The sequence below is a fragment of the Brienomyrus brachyistius genome, unplaced genomic scaffold (assembly GCF_023856365.1).
Source record: "Brienomyrus brachyistius isolate T26 unplaced genomic scaffold, BBRACH_0.4 scaffold53, whole genome shotgun sequence".
NCBI classification, from domain to species: Eukaryota; Metazoa; Chordata; class Actinopteri; order Osteoglossiformes; family Mormyridae; genus Brienomyrus; species Brienomyrus brachyistius.
The window spans coordinates 1,505,097-1,526,012 of record NW_026042328.1 but is presented as its reverse complement, the minus strand read 5'-3'; the positions used below and the strand labels follow the sequence as shown (position 1 = coordinate 1,526,012).

At 53.0% G+C, this 20,916-nt stretch overlaps 1 protein-coding gene across 1 annotated transcript in view; it reads right to left on the bottom strand.

Moving 5' to 3' along the window:
* The window catches only part of LOC125723977 (reversion-inducing cysteine-rich protein with Kazal motifs-like), a 51,252-nt gene that overhangs the window by 13,812 nt on the left and 16,524 nt on the right, over positions 1-20,916 (bottom strand). Inside the window, exons 3-13 of the mRNA XM_049000794.1 lie at positions 19,411-19,485; positions 18,360-18,396; positions 16,259-16,344; positions 15,191-15,238; positions 14,881-14,914; positions 13,424-13,621; positions 13,006-13,270; positions 11,768-11,947; positions 7,957-8,163; positions 4,179-4,315; positions 2,942-3,082 (exon numbers count right to left, since the gene is read on the bottom strand). Coding sequence (XP_048856751.1) covers positions 2,942-3,082; positions 4,179-4,315; positions 7,957-8,163; positions 11,768-11,947; positions 13,006-13,270; positions 13,424-13,621; positions 14,881-14,914; positions 15,191-15,238; positions 16,259-16,344; positions 18,360-18,396; positions 19,411-19,485 — 1,408 coding nt within the window. The remainder of the gene's footprint in view (positions 1-2,941; positions 3,083-4,178; positions 4,316-7,956; positions 8,164-11,767; positions 11,948-13,005; positions 13,271-13,423; positions 13,622-14,880; positions 14,915-15,190; positions 15,239-16,258; positions 16,345-18,359; positions 18,397-19,410; positions 19,486-20,916) is intronic.

The following is a 20,916-nucleotide window of genomic DNA, read 5'->3' as shown; positions in this document are numbered from 1 at the left end:
CCTGTGCTCTGGCCCATCCAGGGTGCAGGATAAATGACCGACCCTGTGCTCTGGCCCTTCCGGGGTGCAGGATGAATGACCGACCCTGTGCTCTGGCCCTTCCGGGGTGCAGGATGAATGACCGACCCTGTGCTCTGGCCCTTCCGGGGGGCAGGATAAATGACCGACCCTGTGCTCTGGCCCTTCCGGGGTGCAGGATAAATGACCGACCCTGTGCTCTGGCCCTTCCGGGGTGCAGGATAAATGACAGACCCTGTGCTCTGGCCCTTCCGGGGTGCAGGATAAATGACAGACCCTGTGCTCTGGCCCTTCCGGGGGGCAGGATAAATGACCGACCCTGTGCTCTGGCCCTTCCGGGGTGCAGGATAAATGACCGACCCTGTGCTCTGGCCCTTCCGGGGTGCAGGATAAATGACAGACCCTGTGCTCTGGCCCTTCCGGGGTGCAGGATAAATGACAGACCCTGTGCTCTGGCCCTTCCGGGGTGCAGGATGAATGACCGACCCTGTGCTCTGGCCCATCCAGGGTGCAGGATAAATGACAGACCCTGTGCTCTGGCCCATCCAGGGTGCAGGATAAATGACCGACCCTGTGCTCTGGCCCATCCAGGGTGCAGGATGAATGACCGACCCTGTGCTCTGGCCCTTCCGGGGTGCAGGATAAATGACCGACCCTGTGCTCTGGCCCATCCAGGGTGCAGGATGAATGACCGACCCTGTGCTCCGGCCCATCCGGGGTGCAGGCTAAATGACCGACCCTGTGCTCCGGCCCATCCGGGGTGCAGGATAAATGACCGACCCTGTGCTCTGGCCCTTCCGGGGTGCAGGATAAATGACCGACCCTGTGCTCTGGCCCTTCCGGGGTGCAGGATAAATGAACGACCCTGTGCTCCGGCCCATCAAGGGTGCAGGATGAATGACCGACCCTGTGCTCTGGCCCATCCAGGGTGCAGGATAAATGACAGACCCTGTGCTCTGGCCCTTCCGGGGTGCAGGATAAATGACAGACCCTGTGCTCTGGCCCTTCCGGGGTGCAGGATAAATGACCGACCCTGTGCTCTGGCCCTTCCGGGGTGCAGGATAAATGACCGACCCTGTGCTCTGGCCCTTCCGGGGTGCAGGATAAATGACCGACCCTGTGCTCTGGCCCTTCCGGGGTGCAGGATAAATGACCGACCCTGTGCTCTGGCCCTTCCGGGGTGCAGAATAAATGACCGACCCTGTGCTCTGGCCCTTCCGGGGTGCAGGATAAATGACCGACCCTGTGCTCTGGCCCTTCCGGGGTGCAGAATAAATGACCGACCCTGTGCTCTGGCCCTTCCGGGGTGCAGGATAAATGACCGACCCTGTGCTCTGGCCCTTCCGGGGTGCAGGATAAATGACCGACCCTGTGCTCTGGCCCTTCCGGGGTGCAGAATAAATGACCGACCCTGTGCTCTGGCCCTTCCGGGGTGCAGGATAAATGACCGACCCTGTGCTCTGGCCCTTCCGGGGTGCAGAATAAATGACCGACCCTGTGCTCTGGCCCTTCCGGGGTGCAGGATAAATGACCGACCCTGTGCTCTGGCCCTTCCGGGGTGCAGGATAAATGACCGACCCTGTGCTCTGGCCCTTCCGGGGTGCAGGATAAATGACCGACCCTGTGCTCTGGCCCTTCCAGGGTGCAGGATAAATGACCGACCCTGTGCTCTGGCCCTTCCGGGGTGCAGAATAAATGACCGACCCTGTGCTCTGGCCCTTCCGGGGTGCAGGATAAATGACCGACCCTGTGCTCTGGCCCTTCCGGGGTGCAGGATAAATGAACGACCCTGTGCTCCGGCCCATCAAGGGTGCAGGATGAATGACCGACCCTGTGCTCCGGCCCTTCCGGGGTGCAGGATAAATGACCGACCCTGTGCTCTGGCCCATCCAGGGTGCAGGATGAATGACCGACCCTGTGCTCTGGCCCTTCCGGGGTGCAGGATAAATGACCGACCCTGTGCTCTGGCCCATCCAGGGTGCAGGATAAATGACCGACCCTGTGCTCTGGCCCATCCAGGGGGCAGGATAAATGACAGACCCTGTGCTCTGGCCCATCCAGGGTGCAGGATAAATGACAGACCCTGTGCTCTGGCCCATCCAGGGTGCAGGATAAATGACCGACCCTGTGCTCTGGCCCATCCCGGGTGCAGGATAAATGACCGACCCTGTGCTCTGGCCCTTCCGGGGTGCAGGATAAATGACCGACTCTGTGCTCTGGCCCATCCGGGGTGCAGGATAAATGACCGACCCTGTGCTCTGGCCCTTCCAGGGTGCAGGATAAATGACAGACCCTGTGCTCTGGCCCATCCGGGGTGCAGGATAAATGACCGACCCTGTGCTCTGGCCCTTCCGGGGTGCAGGATAAATGACCGACCCTGTGCTCTGGCCCTTCCAGGGTGCAGGATAAATGACCGACCCTGTGCTCTGGCCCATCCAGGGGGCAGGATAAATGACCGACCCTGTGCTCTGGCCCATCCAGGGTGCAGGATAAATGACCGACCCTGTGCTCTGGCCCATCCAGGGTGCAGGATAAATGACCGACCCTGCGCTCTGGCCCATCCAGGGTGCAGGATAAATGACAGACTCTGTGCTCTGGCCCATCCAGGGTGCAGGATAAATGACAGACCCTGTGCTCTGGCCCATCCAGGGTGCAGGATAAATGACCGACCCTGTGCTCTGGCCCATCCAGGGTGCAGGATAAATGACCGACCCTGTGCTCTGGCCCATCCAGGGTGCAGGATAAATGACCGACCCTGTGCTCTGGCCCCAAGCTTCTCTCAATCACCTGCATATGTGTGTGTGTCTCAAAAGTGACCAAGATGGGATATGTGAAAATAACTTATAATCACTTACTTTGAAACAAATGTACATTCTTCATGGTTTAAGTACAATAAGGAAAGCAGCAGGGGGCGCTACAGTACCTGGAACACAGAAGTAGGGAAGACAGTCTTGGCCTGGCTGGCAGCCCTTCCTGTTGACCTCACACAGCTGGTGGCTGGGACAGGGGTTTGGATTGCAGGGGTGAATCACTTCCTGTGTGATGTCGCCCAGGGCACTGGGGGCTGCAAGAGTTACAGTGGCTCAGAGCATAGTCCTCGAGTAGCGCTGTGGTGAGAGCCCCCACTATCTGATACTTCCTGTGTGATGTCGCCCAGGGCACTGGGGGCTGCAAGAGTTACAGTGGCTCAGAGCATAGTCCTCGAGTAGCGCTGTGTTGAGAGCCCCCACTATCTGACACTTCATGTTCTCTGTCGTTCACAGCAGAAGAGCAGACTAGGTACCCCGACAGAAACGCTTCTCAGACAATCAGACAGCAGGCATGTAGAACGTGTGTGAGCCGTGTGAGCTCGCTGGTTACCGCCGAGCCGTGTACCTTCAGCAGGCGGCTTTGAGCGTACCGCTGACCTCATGGGCACACGGCAGATGGCGATCCTCCACCGCCAGCGGGGGCGTTACCAGTTATCTCATCAGGCAATTAGTGTGAACATCAACACAGCCGTCTGCTCACCCGATAAACCCAAATCCGCAGCAACACAAACACCAGACGTTTTCGGCCCTCTGCTCTTCTCGTATGCACCTCCCGCATACACGTCTCGTACTCTCCTCTGTACACCCTTACATATATACTTCCTGCATGCACTTCCTGTATATTTTTCCCTATAGACCCTTTTTGCATATACATCCTGTACACATTATCTGCACATACTTCCTCTACACACTTCCTGCATATACTTCCTGCACACATCTCTTGTACATACTTCCTGCATTCACTTCCTGTATATACTTCATCAACACACTTCCTGTATACATTTTCTACACATACTTCCTGTAAACACTTCATCTACACACTTCCCGTATACATTTTCTACACATACTTCCTATAAACACTTCATCTACACACTTCCTGTATACATTTTCTACACATACTTCCTGTAAACACTTCATCTACACACTTCCTGTATACATTTTCTACACATACTTCCTATAAACACTTCATCTACACACTTCCTGTATACATTTTCTACACATACTTCCTGTAAACACTTCATCTACACACTTCCTGTATACATTTTCTACACATACTTCCTGTAAACACTTCAGCACACACTTCCTGTGTACACCTGGAATCCTGAAAGGCCCCTGCCCTCCCAGACTCACTAAGGTATTTCTCCAGTGGGATGCAACGGTCTGGGTCGTCAGTAGGGGACAGCATATCGCAGATGCTCTCTGGAGTCTGGCCCTCACGGAACCTGCTGTGGTCTCCACACTGGGTGAGGATCTCCACACAGTCAGACCTTCAGGAAAACAGGGTAGGGGGAGGGACAGAGGCAGTTTCAGCATGGGGGGAGCTGCTTATTCAGGCACAAGTGACTTTTACATGCCTAATGTTTCACTGGATTTGCGGCCCAGACAACTTCAGAAAGCCAACATAAATGAAGTGAAAATGCTGGAGCAGAGCCCGAGTGTCAGCAGACTGGAAACACTGGCGTCAGCGGGGGGGGGGGGGGGGGGGGGCAAATGCATTTCCCACGCTCAATGCTGTGTTTTCCCAGGTGACCTGGCATCGGCCAGTGCTCCCCAAAGCCGCCTTCCATTCCTTTTATATCCTGAGTTGGTTCTTTTGGAATCACGGCTCAGCGAACACAAAAATGAGCCTTACCTGAGGCTCACCCACACCCAAGGTACCATAGGGTCCGTCACCTGGCCACAGCACAGCACCGGTTTGCAATCAAGCAAAAAATGTCAGCTTCGCTCTAACCACCTGTTACTGAACAGCCATGGTGTTACACTTTCAAGGAGGGTAAAGTCTAAAGATTATCTGCAGTGTACTGGTCAGTCCGTCTCTCCCGACCCGCCCATCTATGTGTGAGGTGTACTGGTCAGTCCGTCTCTCCCGACCCGCCCATCTATGTGTGAGGTGTACTGGTCGGCCCGTCTCTCCCGACCCGCCCATCTATGTGTGAGGTGTACTGGTCAGTCCGTCTCTCCTGACCTGCCCATCTATGTGTGAGGTGTACTGGTCGGCCCGTCTCTCCCGACCCGCCCATCTATGCGTGAGGTGTACTGGTCGGCCCGTCTCTCCCGACCCGCCCATCTATGCGTGAGGTGTACTGGTCGGTCCGTCTCTCCCGACCCGCCCATCTATGCGTGAGGTGTACTGGTCGGCCCGTCTCTCCCGACCCGCCCATCTATGTGTGAGGTGTACTGGTCAGTCCGTCTCTCCCGACCCGCCCATCTATGCGTGAGGTGTACTGGTCAGTCCGTCTCTCCCGACCCGCCCATCTATGCGTGAGGTGTACTGGTCAGTCCGTCTCTCCCGACCCGCCCATCTATGTGTGAGGTGTACTGGTCGGCCCGTCTCTCCCGACCCGCCCATCTATGCGTGAGGTGTACTGGTCAGTCCGTCTCTCCCGACCCGCCCATCTATGTGTGAGGTGTACTGGTCGGCCCGTCTCTCCCGACCCGCCCATCTATGCGTGAGGTGTACTGGTCGGCCCGTCTCTCCCGACCCGCCCATCTATGTGTGAGGTGTACTGGTCGGCCCGTCTCTCCCGACCCGCCCATCTATGCGTGAGGTGTACTGGTCGGCCCGTCTCTCCCGACCCGCCCATCTATGCGTGAGGTGTACTGGTCGGCCCGTCTCTCCCGACCCGCCCGTCTATGCGTGAGGTGTACTGGTCGGCCCGTCTCTCCCGACCCGCCCATCTATGCGTGAGGTGTACTGGTCGGCCCGTCTCTCCCGACCCGCCCGTCTATGTGTGAGGTGTACTGGTCGGCCCGTCTCTCCCGACCCGCCCATCTATGTGTGAGGTGTACTGGTCGGCCCGTCTCTCCCGACCCGCCCATCTATGCGTGAGGTGTACTGGTCGGCCCGTCTCTCCCGACCCGCCCATCTATGTGTGAGGTGTACTGGTCGGCCCGTCTCTCCCGACCCGCCCGTCTATGTGTGAGGTGTACTGGTCGGCCCGTCTCTCCCGACCCGCCCATCTATGTGTGAGGTGTACTGGTCGGCCCGTCTCTCCCGACCCGCCCATCTATGTGTGAGGTGTACTGGTCAGTCCGTCTCTCCTGACCTGCCCATCTATGTGTGAGGTGTACTGGTCGGCCCGTCTCTCCCGACCCGCCCATCTATGTGTGAGGTGTACTGGTCGGCCCGTCTCTCCCGACCCGCCCATCTATGCGTGAGGTGTACTGGTCGGCCCGTCTCTCCCGACCCGCCCATCTATGTGTGAGGTGTACTGGTCGGCCCGTCTCTCCCGACCCGCCCGTCTATGTGTGAGGTGTACTGGTCGGCCCGTCTCTCCCGACCCGCCCATCTATGTGTGAGGTGTACTGGTCGGCCCGTCTCTCCCGACCCGCCCATCTATGTGTGAGGTGTACTGGTCGGCCCGTCTCTCCCGACCCGCCCATCTATGCGTGAGGTGTACTGGTCGGCCCGTCTCTCCCGACCCGCCCGTCTATGCGTGAGGTGTACTGGTCGGCCCGTCTCTCCCGACCCGCCCATCTATGCATGAGGTGTACTGGTCGGCCCGTCTCTCCCGACCCGCCCATCTATGTGTGAGGTGTACTGGTCGGCCCGTCTCTCCCGACCCGCCCGTCTATGTGTGAGGTGTACTGGTCGGCCCGTCTCTCCCGACCCGCCCATCTATGTGTGAGGTGTACTGGTCGGCCCGTCTCTCCCGACCCGCCCATCTATGCGTGAGGTGTACTGGTCGGCCCGTCTCTCCCGACCCGCCCGTCTATGTGTGAGGTGTACTGGTCGGCCCGTCTCTCCCGACCCGCCCGTCTATGTGTGAGGTGTACTGGTCGGCCCGTCTCTCCCGACCCGCCCGTCTATGTGTGAGGTGTACTGGTCGGCCCGTCTCTCCCGACCCGCCCATCTATGCGTGAGGTGTACTGGTCGGCCCGTCTCTCCCGACCCGCCCATCTATGCGTGAGGTGTACTGGTCGGCCCGTCTCTCCCGACCCGCCCATCTATGCGTGAGGTGTACTGGTCGGCCCGTCTCTCCCGACCCGCCCATCTATGCGTGAGGTGTACTGGTCAGTCCGTCTCTCCCGACCCGCCCATCTATGCGTGAGGTGTACTGGTCAGTCCGTCTCTCCCGACCCGCCCATCTATGCGTGAGGTGTACTGGTCGGCCCGTCTCTCCCGACCCGCCCATCTATGTGTGAGGTGTACTGGTCGGCCCGTCTCTCCCGACCCGCCCATCTATGCGTGAGGTGTACTGGTCAGTCCGTCTCTCCCGACCCGCCCATCTATGTGTGAGGTGTACTGGTCGGCCCGTCTCTCCCGACCCGCCCATCTATGCGTGAGGTGTACTGGTCGGCCCGTCTCTCCCGACCCGCCCATCTATGCGTGAGGTGTACTGGTCGGCCCGTCTCTCCCGACCCGCCCATCTATGTGTGAGGTGTACTGGTCGGCCCGTCTCTCCCGACCCGCCCATCTATGCGTGAGGTGTACTGGTCGGCCCGTCTCTCCCGACCCGCCCATCTATGCGTGAGGTGTACTGGTCGGCCCGTCTCTCCCGACCCGCCCATCTATGTGTGAGGTGTACTGGTCGGCCCGTCTCTCCCGACCCGCCCGTCTATGTGTGAGGTGTACTGGTCGGCCCGTCTCTCCCGACCCGCCCGTCTATGTGTGAGGTGTACTGGTCGGCCCGTCTCTCCCGACCCACCTGTCTATGTGTGAGGTGTACTGGTCGGCCCGTCTCTCCCGACCCACCTGTCTATGTGTGAGGTGTACTGGTCGGCCCGTCTCTCCCGACCCACCTGTCTATGTGTGAGGTGTACTGGTCGGCCCGTCTCTCCCGACCCACCTGTCTATGTGTGAGGTGTACTGGTCGGCCCGTCTCTCCCGACCCGCCCATCTATGTGTGAGGTGTACTGGTCGGCCCGTCTCTCCCGACCCGCCTGCCTGTGTTACGGCAGTTCCCACCTGCAGATGACACTGCCGCGGGACTTGCTGTAACAGGGCTTGATCTGCAGTGAGCAGGCCACTGCCTTCCACATGTCTGGCTGGCACTTGCCGATGTCCCGCACCGGGATGCTCATATGCGGCATCTGAATGCTGCCCTTCTCCCACAGCTTGATGTCGTTCATGGCGCCCTGGTCTGCCTGCGTGTTGCAGCTGCGGAACAGCTCCGTCGGCCTGTGAGAGCAAGTGTGAGAGAAGCTCAGGTGCGGATTGCAAGGCAGGCTCAGGACGCAGACATTTACTTATTTAGAAAGGCTTTTATCTAAAGCAACATACAATTTGAGGGAGCAAGTCAGCTGGTCCCTGGAGCAATAGAGGTTAGGGGCCCTGCTCAAGGGCCCAATGGGGACATCACTCCGCCGACCCTGGGATTTAAACCGGCGACCTTACCATCACAGGCACAGTATCCAAACCCACAGAGTCACACCCACAAAATAACAATAACAGGATCCCTTCATTAGCAATTAAACTGTTCCACAGTCCAAATGCATAATTTGCCATTTTAATTATTTTTTAACTGTGCATAAACGTATCTCTATACAGCCCTGGCCAAAAGTTTTCAGAATGACACTAATATTGGTTTTCACAAAGTTTGCTGCTTCAGTGTTTGTAGATCTTTGTCAGATGTTTCTATGGTTTAATGAAGTATAATTACAAGCATTTTATAAGTGTCAAAGGCTTTTATTGACAATTATATTAAGTTATATATCTGCAGCGTTGGCCCTTCTTTTTGAAGACCTCTGCAATTTGCTCTGGTTTGCTGTCAATGAACTTCTGGGCCCAATCCTGAGTGACGGCAGCCCATTCTTACATAATCAATGCCTGGAGTTTGTCAGAATTTGTGGGTTTTTGTTTGTCCACCAGCCTCTTGAGGATTAACCACAAGTTCTCAATGGGATTAAGGTCTGGGGAGTTTCCTGGCCATAGAGCCATAATGTTGATGTTTTGTTCCCTGATCCAGTTATCATTTGCCTTATGGCACGGTGCTCCGGCATGCTGGAAAAGGCATGTTCATCATCAAACTGTTCTTGGATGGTTGGGAGAAGTTGCTCTTGGAGGACGTTTTGGTACCATTCTTTATTAATGTCTGTGTTCTTAGGCAAAATTGTGAGTCAGCCCACTCCCTTGGCTCAGAAGAAACCCCACACATGAATGGTCTCAGGATGCTTTACTGTTGGCATGACACTGGACTGATGGTAGCGCTCACCTTTTCTTCTCTGGACAATCTATTTTCTGGATGCCCCAAAGAATCAGAAAGGGGATTCATCAGAGAAAATGACTTTACCCCAGTCCTCAGCAGTCCAGTCCCTGTATCTCTGGCAGAATATCAGTCTGTCCCTGATGTTTTTCTTGTAGAGAAGCGGCTTCTTTGCTGCTCTTCCTGACACCAGGCCATCCTCCAAAAGCCTTCGCCTCACTGTCCGTGTAAATACACTCGCACCTGCCTGCTGCCATTCCTGAGCAAGTGTGCCCTCATCCTGCAGCTGAATGAACTTTAGGAGACGGTCCTGGCGCTTACTGGACTTTCTTGGGCGCCCTGAAGCCTTCTTCACAACAATTGAACCTCTCCTTGAAGTTTTTGATGATCCAATAAATGGTTGATTTAGGTAGAATCTTACTAACAGCAATATCCTTGCCTGTAAAGCCCTTTTTGTGCAAAGCAACAATGTCTGCAAATGTAATCAACGTTAATAGTGGAAGAACAATGATTTCAAGCACCAGCCTCCTTTTAAAGCATCCAGTCTGCTATTCTAACTCAGTCAGCATGACAGAATGATCTCCAGCATTGTCCTCATCAACACTCTCACCTGTGTTAACAAAAGACTCACTGAAATGATGTCAGCAGGTCTTTGTGGCAGGGCTGAAATACAGTGGAAATGGGTTTTTTGGGATTAAGTTCATTTTCATGGCAAAGAGGGACTTGGTGATTAATTACAATTCATCTGATCTCTCTTCATAAAACTCTGGAGTTTATGCAAATTACCATAATAAAAACTGAGGCAGCAGACTTCGTGAAAATTAATATTTGTGTCATTCTCAAAACTTTTGGCTACGGCTTTTATAGGGGTCCTTTGGTTTGGCTTCCATGGCTGGATTGTAGTGTCCAGCACCCTGCTCCTCCTCAAGGGCATCGGAATGGCTGGTGGGAGGGTGGGGGGACAGTCAAAGCAGAGTTAACACCAGATCTGTGAGGTAAACCTGAGAAGCATTGTGAGAGGTAGCCCCCCTCCTCCAGCCGGCTATGTTTATCTGAGTCATGATCTATGCTAATAAGATAGAACAACTACCCACAATTGCGATGAAAGGCTTCTGAATGAGGAACGAGGTCCAGCCCTCCAGGTTAAAGACTTCCTCAGGAAAACATTTGCCATAATTCCTGCTAAAGCTTTGATCAAGCTACTTTCGTAACATTCCCAATGTAACTGGTAAGAGGCCATTTCCAGGTACAGGTCCCAGTGCATATTTTGCAACTTTACATTCCATTCTTATTTGCCCAACATTTGAAATACAAAATTCGGCTGGTATGAAAGAGCGCCACCCTGGTGGCCAGAGGTGGCACTGGTACAAATGCCTTCAAAGACGTGAGACTGGTCACTAGCACTACATTACGTTTCATATATTTAGCAGAAGGTTTTATTCAAAGTGACGTACTATTGAGAAAACAGACACAGCCAGGCCCAGGACCAGCTGAAGTTAAGGGCCTTGCACAAGGGCCCAATGGTGAAATCACTATACCGACCAGGGAATTTGAACCAGCGGACTTCTGATGATGGGCACAGCGTCTTAGCCTGCTGAGCTGCTCACCACAAACCTGATATCTGTAACACTCCTAAACTCCAGGAAACACAAGCAAGCTTCAGTCCTTCCCACACGCCATGATCTTTTCTGACACACAACTCCTAAGGTCCTTCAAAGGAAATTCCAAAGCATTGTTTGTCTGTCTGAACTCAGCAGGAAGCCTGGGAACGGTGAGGTCATTGCAAACTGGGGACTGTCACAGTGCACTCAGACAAATAAACATCAGCCTGTTTCCCTACACAGGCCGTCTGTGCGAAAGCAGGACAGATATCCAGCTAATTACTCAGTCTAAGAGATTCATGGGATAAAATCATGTTAAAAAGCATGCTGAAAAGCTAGAAAGAAAAGTGGGTTCATTTAAACAAAGACAAGCAGTGAGAAATGTCAAACACTGCAATACTACTACAAGCAGTAAAAGGTGGTGTTGAAGCTGGTGTACTAACTGAATGGATGACAGACTGGCCTGTAGTTGAAGCTAATGCAGCAACAGAATATATGACAGACCAGCTTGTTGTTGAAGCTGGTGCAGTAGCAGCATGTCTGACAGACTGGCCTGTTGTTGAAGTTGGTACAGTAGCAGTATGTCTGACAGATTGGCCTGTTGTTGAAGTTGATGCAGCAGCAGTATGACAGACTGGTCTGTTATTGAAGCTGGTGCAGTAGTAGTATGACAGACTGGTCTGTTGCTGAAGTTGGTGCAGTAGCAATATGTATGGGAGACTGGCCTGTTGTTGAAGTTGGTGCAGTAGCAGTATGACAGACTGGTCTGTTGTTGAAGTTGGTGCAGTAGCAATATGTATGGGAGACTGGCCTGTTGTTGAAGTTGGTGCAGTAGCAGTATGACAGATTGGTCTGTTGTTGAAGTTGGTGCAGTAGCAGTATGACAGACTTGTCTGTTATTGAAGCTGGTGTAGTAGCAGTATGACAGAGTGGTCTGTTATTGAAGCTAGTGCAGTAGCAGCACATATGGGAGACTGGCCTGTTGTTGAAGTTGGTGCAGTAGCTGAGGTCCTTGCAGCCCAGCTGGCATGGCTCCCGGACGTCGGCCAGGCAGCTGACCAGCTCAGCCTCCACAGGGTTATACTCGCACAGCTGGTCGAACTCCTGCATGGTCTGCATACGCCAGTTGGTGCTACTGTGGTGACACATCTCCCTGATAGGAGGCGGGTGCCATGCATCAGTGGGACAGCAATTAGACAACACAGGGATATTCCTGAGAAGAGTAAGGACTGACTGGATATACTTCCCATATGCGTATATACTTCCCATATACCCTGCGTATATACTTCCCATATACCCGTGTATATACTTCCCATATACCCTATGTATATATTCCCATATACCCTGCGTATATATTCTCATGTACCCTACGTATATACTTCCCAAATACCCTGCGTATATATTCCCATATACACTGCATATATATTCCCATATACCCTGCATATATACTTTACAAATACCCTGCGTATATACTTCACATATACCCGGCGTATATATTCCCATATACCTTGCATATATATTCCCATATACCCTGCGTATATACTTCACATATACCATGCGTATATACTTCACATATACCCTGCATATATATTCCCATATACCTTGCGTATATATTCCCATATACCCTGCGTATATACTTCACAAATACCCTGCGTATATACTTCACATATACCCTGCGTATATACTTCACATATACCCTGCGTATATATTCCCATATACCCTGCGTATATACTTCACATATACCTTGCATATATATTCCCATATACCCTGCATATATACTTCACAAATACCCTGCGTATATACTTCACATATACCCTGCGTATATATTCCCATATACCCTGCATATATATTCCCATATACCCTGCGTATATATATTCCCATATACCCTGCGTATATATATTCCCATATACCCTGCGTATACATTCCCATATACCTTGCGTATATATTCCCATATACCCTCCATATATATTCCCATATACCCTGCGTATATACTTCACAAATACCCTGCGTATATACTTCACATATATCCTGCGTATATATTCCCATATACCCTGCGTATATATTCCCATATACCTTGCGTATATATTCCCATATACCCCGTGGCAATAGCCTCAGGGCATTCTCATGCTGCCAACTCTGAGCGGAAGCTGCATTTGAAGTGGACATGAAACACGGTCTTGCTTAAATTTCCTCAGGTTCGGTCGCACTAACCTGCACACCGAGGTGTTGGCTTTGGAGCAGCAGTGTAGCTTGGCGCAGTCCATTTTGGCAGTGGGGGAGGTGTCAGGATGGCTGGGCTGGGGGGCGTGCGCGTTCCCTAGGAAGCATTGCCAGAGCGGGTCTTGCGGCAGCGGCTGGCGGTCGCACTCGGCAATCAGCTCGTCGATGATCTCCTGCTCGGTGGTGCGCGTGCGCAGGATGTGGCGGCAGGCACTCTGGCAGTGCGAGTCCTCGGCGCGGTCGCAGCAGTACAGGCCTGGGGGAAGGGGTTACGAGGGAGAGGTCAGGGCAGGAAACCACTCTCTCCTCCGTGCCAGTGCAGCAGGCAAGCTGACATCTCTCATAGGTCAGAAGACAGTAGTCACCACTGGCTCATGGGTGACGGTGAGCATGGGAGGCTGGCACTCACTGTCCACGGGGCTCCTGATTGGGTAAGACTTGGTGTAGTTGCCCACACAGCTGATCAGCTGGGGACTGACGCTCTGGCAGTAGCTGAGGATGGCGTTGATCTGGGAGCCGCTGGGGGACGAGTCTGTGCGGAAGATGGCTTGGCAGTACTCCCGGCAGTTAGTGTGTCGTCCGGCATAGCTGCAACACACCGAGCCCACTGGTGCGAGACACACACGTCCGCACACGCGCAGGCACAGAGACACAGATGCGTCAAGCATGGTTTTAATTACTGATGGAGCAAGTGTGCATTTAAAGTCCATGGTGGGTGAAATTACTGTAAACTCATCATTCAACTGGCTTAAATTATCCCATGACTGAAAGCTCCATAGTCCCACCCACTGTGTATTTAAAAGAGACACTTTTCCTTTGCAACTCTGAGTTTAATATAAGATAATGATGCTATCCAGGCTTTCCTCTCCACAGCATCCTGTCCAAAAACACATTTCCTGGTGACCTTCAAAGATTTCTGTGAATCTCCAGGCGCAATTCACTAAACAAGTAGAATGGCTGCTATACTGCTAGACGGGAAGGGGAACCTTCACCCTCACAGAATGGCTACCATACAGCTAGACGGGAATGGGAACCTTCACCCTCGCAGAATGGCTCCCATACAGCTAAACGGGAAGGGGAACCTTCACCTTCACAGAATAGCTGCCATACAGACAGACAGGAAGGGGAACCTTCACAGAATGGCTGCCATAAAGATAGACAGGAAGGGGAACCTTCACCCTCATGGAATGGCTACTATACAGCTAGACGGGAAGGGGAACCTTCACCCTCACAGAATGGCTACCATACAGCTAGAAGGGAAGGGGAACCTTCACCCTCACAGAATGGCTACCATACAGCTAGACGGGAAGGGGAACCTTCACCCTCACAGAATGGCTACCATACAGCTAGAAGGGAAGGGGAACCTTCACCTTCACAGAATGGCTGTCATACAGCTAGACGGGAAGGGGAACCTTCACCCTCACAGAATGGCTGCCATACAGCTAAAAGGTATGGGGAAAGGGAACCTTCACCCTCACTGGCCCTCATTGCGTGGAAGAAGCAAACGTCTGCCATGCCAGGTCTTGAGGAAAAAATAAACAAGCATTCCATTCAGTGCTGAGCTTCGTAACAGATGAGCCCATTTCTCAGCAAGCCAGAGGTCGCGACCCTGCCCTGGAGGCACGCACACAGCTCATTGGACACGGCAGAGGCTTGTTTTCACTGCTCGAAGGCGGGGGGGGGGGGGGGGGCAGGGCACACTGAAGTGGAGAACTTCAGCTCATAATGTGAGGCAATTCAATTACAAATCAACAACAATTCCAGCAGAAACACATTCATTATGTATTTTTGCCCTTAAACTCAGGATAAAAAAATGAAATTGTGGTAAGTACAATATATTCATGGTATTTGAAATGCACAACTTACTCTCATTCTTGGTGATACAGTTGTAAAGTGGTTTCTGTAAACAAAAATAATATGAACTGCTTGAAGACAGACAACTACAGTGGCATGTTCTGCAACTGACACCGTATCTTCATGAAAACAACATTCTCTTTTCATTTCAAGTAAACATCAGCTGAACAGCACATAAAACATTCCTGATATGATAAACATTCTGCTTCCGACGGCAAATACTAGGCGGCTGTAAAAGCCAGAGCACTACTCTGATGGGTGAATTTCCGCTGAGGCTTAAGGGCGACATTGCTGTCAGAGACGGCGTGACGTGGACCCCCACCTCGGAGTCCTTCTTGCATACTTTTGTGATGTCATTCCTGGATGATGCCTGCAAGTGAAAATGGTGGTGAACTTCACTTGGCAAAAAAACTCATCACTCTGCTAACCGACCAGAGAAGAGAAGAGCCTGTAATCACACCATGGAGGCAGTCAGTGCTGCAGAAGTTCTACACCATCAAACAGAATGTTTAAAAAAGCGTGTATTTGCGCAGAAAAAATTCACACAATTCAACATTATAATATTTGCAAATGAACAGTAAAACAATAGAGATATGATAAAAAAACATAAGAAGACTGATATCTTGTTGGATAGAGAGACGAATGCCATGTCAGCTCCCTAACCTCTCCTCCAGGGCACCCCAGCCATTCCAAACATTTGTCAATTTTTGCCACCAGCTCACTTACACTCCCAACTTAACGACCGAGTTCCATTCCTACAAACGAGGAGCAGCGCCTAACCGATATTCCATGCATGCTGTACTGGAAGTTGGTTTGTGCCAATCATCTTTAAATATTCTTTAATATCACCTTTGCACCATTAAATCAGCCTCGACACACATAAAGAAAAGGTCAAAGGGAAACTCCAACTTGAAAACTTTGTTTTAATTTACACAATTCTTACATGTTATAGAAAATTATAAAATTCATCCTCCAGGTGAAGTCATGCTCTTCCTTTTCACTGACATCTTGTATTATTGCATTCGGTAACAAGACTGAGACTGAGACCGAGACCGAGACTGAAAAAAGGGTGACGCGAGATGAGATGCTTGATGCTGAGATGCCGTGCTGCTGTTTCCACGACCAAAGTTCTTGTACAGCTTGGCTGACTCGGCAAATTTGTAGGTATATTGGATGGATACAGGAACCGTTGGAGTAAGTTAAGGAGTGGTTAAACCATGGTCAAGCTGACACACACTAACAGATAGTTAGTGTGTATGATATCATAAAGACCATTTAAATATAATTTTGTTGTCTAAGATTTCTGCACAGTTCTGTATGTTTGTTTTAACTTCCATTTTAATGCACATGGCATTTCAGTGAGGAAATGTACTCCTGCAGGATCGCTCACCAGCTTGCAGTTTTGACGGCACTCAGCAGAAATGGCCAGCTCACAGCATCCGAGACCCACCCATCCGTCAGATTTTTTGGACGCCCCTGAAAACGGTACCACGCTAACTTGAGAAAAAACAATAGTGAACATTGGAGAAATACAAAATTTCCTTCCTCAAAAACTGAATCTCCCTGTTGTGGTTTAATGACCAACTATTTCTGATTTCAGGTTTAAATGAACTTTTTTAATTAACGTCTGGAAACCATTAAGCATTCACTGGTTTCTGTAATTTATTTTTCCAGAGCAAACCATGCAACATGAAAAAGATCACACTGCATATTATGTATTACCTGCGGTCAAATGGGAAATACCTAAGCAACATCCAGATTAAGTCTATCTTCCCTATAAAGGCTATGTCATCCACACAGGGTACTGGGACAGCTGCGTCACTCACACGGGGTGTAGGGACTACTATGTAACCCACACAGGGCGTAGGGAGGGCTGCGTCACCCACGCGGGGCGTAGAGAGGGCTGCGTCACCCACGCGGGGCGTAGAGAGGGCTGCGTCACTCACACGGGGCGTAGGGACGACTATGTAACCCACGCGGGGCGTAGGGAGGGCTGCGTCACTCACACGGGGCGTAGGGAGGGCTGCGTCACCCACACGGGGCGTAGGGAGGGCTGCATCACTCACACGGGGCGTAGGGACGACTATGTAACCCACGCGGGGCGTAGGGACGGCTGCGTCAACCACGCGGGGCATAGGGACGGCTGCGTCACCCACGCGGGGCGTAGGGACGGCTGGGTCACCCACGCGGGGCGTAGGGAGGGCTGGGTCACCCACGCGGGGCGTAGGGAGGGCTGGGTCACCCACGCGGGGCGTAGGGAGGGCTGGGTCACCCACGCGGGGCGTAGGGAGGGCTGGGTCACCCACGCGGGGCGTAGGGAGGGCTGGGTCACCCACGCGGGGCGTAGGGAGGGCTGGGTCACCCACGCGGGGCGTAGGGACGGCTGGGTCACCCACGCGGGGCGTAGGGACGGCTGGGTCACCCACGCGGGGCGTAGGGACGGCTGGGTCACCCACGCGGGGCGTAGGGACTGCTGGGTCACCCACGCGGGGCGTAGGGACGGCTGGGTCACCCACGCGGGGCGTAGGGACGGCTGGGTCACCCACGCGGGGCGTAGAGAGGGCTGCGTCACCCACGCGGGGCGTAGAGAGGGCTGCGTCACTCACACGGGGCGTAGGGACGACTATGTAACCCACGCGGGGCGTAGGGAGGGCTGCGTCACTCACACGGGGCGTAGGGAGGGCTGCGTCACCCACACGGGGCGTAGGGAGGGCTGCATCACTCACACGGGGCGTAGGGACGACTATGTAACCCACGCGGGGCGTAGGGACGACTATGTAACCCACGCGGGGCGTAGGGACGACTATGTAACCCACGCGGGGCGTAGGGACGACTATGTAACCCACGCGGGGCGTAGGGACGACTATGTAACCCACGCGGGGCGTAGGGACGGCTGCGTCAACCACGCGGGGCGTAGGGACGGCTGCGTCACCCACGCGGGGCGTAGGGACGGCTGGGTCACCCACGCGGGGCGTAGGGACGGCTGGGTCACCCACGCGGGGCGTAGGGAGGGCTGGGTCACCCACGCGGGGCGTAGGGAGGGCTGGGTCACCCACGCGGGGCGTAGGGAGGGCTGGGTCACCCACGCGGGGCGTAGGGAGGGCTGGGTCACCCACGCGGGGCGTAGGGAGGGCTGGGTCACCCACGCGGGGCGTAGGGACGGCTGGGTCACCCACGCGGGGCGTAGGGACGGCTGGGTCACCCACGCGGGGCGTAGGGACGGCTGGGTCACCCACGCGGGGCGTAGGGACGGCTGCGTCACCCACGCGGGGCGTAGGGACGGCTGCGTCACCCACGCGGGGCGTAGGAAGGGCTGAGTCACCCACGCGGGGCGTAGGAAGGGCTGAGTCACCCACGCGGGGCGTAGGAAGGGCTGAGTCACCCACGCGGGGCGTAGGAAGGGCTGAGTCACCCACGCGGGGCGTAGGAAGGGCTGAGTCACCCACGCGGGGCGTAGGGACGGCTGTATCATCGGCTATTTTATGCTTTACCTGGTAGAGAAGCATTGATGCAGTTCCAAAGCTCATTCTGTGAGAGACAAAAAAATAACCACAATAAAAATGGCTTCATGTAAAAAAACACACAAAGTCAGAGGAAGTGTACATGGCTCTAAAACTGTCACTGGAGTCTGAGCAGTCACGTGACACAATCATACGACGGGGTTTCAAGGGGCTTTTTATGTCTCCATGGCAATTTTAAGATCACAAATAACCTCACAGATACATACATCTGGCCAATAATATTTGCCATGTTACTGTCCAAGATAAGCAACAGTGAAAAATATGAAACAAAGAACTAATTAAATAAATGTGCCTTGAATCCTTGCTAAAGTTTACCACGGCAACTAATTATTAGTTATTTACTGCCTCAGCGGAAGTGATTGATTTTGTATTACATGTGTTCCATGAATGATTTAACATTTGCAATACTGCACCGGCAGTAGTACTTAGTAAGTTATGTAAAAATATCTCTCGGACTTGAACATTAGCTTTATGATGTTAGCAGTACCAACTTCCATTTTGAGGAAAAATGACTAATATGAAAGATCTGATTACTGCTTGTGATTCATGTTCATAAGTTCTAGCAGTTGGCAGCCCAAGGTCTTGGGGCACGGGAGGAACAGAACATCAAACACCAGCTTTGTACGTGGAACCCAAGGAAAACAAGAAGTCAGAAATGAAAGACAAACATCTAAGAAATACAGAGACGAAAACAGATAAATTAACTGCGTGTGTGACTAAGAGAAGACGCTTGTGCTTTTCCTTAAGCCAGTCCCAGCGTAGCCCTTGAACTGCCAAGGAATCTGGGCTGGGCGGGTTTGACACGGTGCCAAAGCTGGCAACAAGAATCAGCTGCCGTTACTTCTCAATGAAAAGGGAACTGAGTCACACAGCAAATGTTTAATCACAAAAAAACTGCAAGATGCTTCAATGAGAGAGCAGTAAATTATTATGTTGCATCCAAGTCGCTAAGATGTATATTGAGGTTTGGAATAAGCAGAAAAACAGAGATGGAGTAAATGTTTCAGACAGATGAGCTCACCATAGATTCTGGGCAGTAGTCTGGCAGTAGCTGGAGCATATGTTTCAGCCGGGACTCGCTCTTTATGGTGGAGAGCTGCAGAAAGACAGGCTTCACGTCAAAGAGTCTGCATGTGTGCATCACACACACACGCACGCACGCACGCACGCACGCACGCACGCACACGCAAACGCACACGCAAACGCACACGCAAACGCACACACACGCACGCACACACACACACACACACACACACGCACACACACGCACACACACACGCACACACACACACCCATGCGTTCTCACAGTCGCAGGCGGCAGGATCAGGGGGGAAGCCACACGCATTCTCAGACGCTCCTCCTGCACACAGCCATGCTGTTTGTTTAAATTCCGCATCACAGTGTCACTCCTCAGGATTCCTGCACCGTAGCTGAAGTCCTGCTGTGAAGCTCCGACCCCCCGCATTGCGCGATGGCTTTATGTAAACCGGCCTCACGTCGGGGTCGTGGGGGGGCCAGTGGGGCCTGACAAGCACAGCGCGTAACCCACCACGCAACAGAAAGCAAACCCTCCCCAGCCAAAAAAGCTGTTTTCGGTTTGGGCAGGACAAAGAGGGTGTGAAATTCATCTACAGGGCTTCAAAGTCCCCAAGCAATGCAAGGTGAGATTAATGACTTCCCCTGTAACACAGAGAGACGACGATGACTCTACTCAGTGTTGCGTAACACTGCTGAAATGTGGGAAAAGTTTATATTTCACAGTGTAAAAATCCCAGCCCATCAGCACATCAGCGCATCAGAACCTATGGCGTCACTGACAAAACTATCCCCAAAAGCAGGGTCTCACACCAAATACCAGTCTGATGTGGTCAGGTACCCGGTGCCTCATAGCTGGCAAGCTCTCTGGGGGAACATACACTCTGACATTGACCGTAACAAAAAGTAACTGAAATGCAACAGTGGCAAGGTCATATCTGTGACGGGGACACGGAGAGTACACCTGGAAGGTCATATCTGTGATGGGGACACGGAGAGTACACCTGAAAGGTCATATCTGTGACGGGGACACGGAGAGTACACCTGAAAGGTCATATCTGTGACGGGGACACGGAGAGTACACCTGAAAGGTCATATCTGTGACGGGGACACGGAGAGTACACCTGAAAGGTCATATCTGTGACGGGGACACGGAGAGTACACCTGGAAGGTCATACCTGTGACGGGGACACGGAGAGTACACCTGAAAGGTCATATCTGTGACGGGGACACGGAGAGTACACCTGAAAGGTCATATCTGTGACGGGGACACGGAGAGTACACCTGGAAGGTCATATCTGTGACGGGGACACGGAGAGTACACCTTGAAGGTCATATCTGTGACGGGGACACGGAGAGTACACCTGGAAGGTCATATCTGTGACGGGGACACGGAGAGTACACCTGGAAGGTCATACCTGTGACGGGGACACGGAGAGTACACCTGAAAGGTCATACCTGTGACGGGGACACGGAGAGTACACCTGAAAGG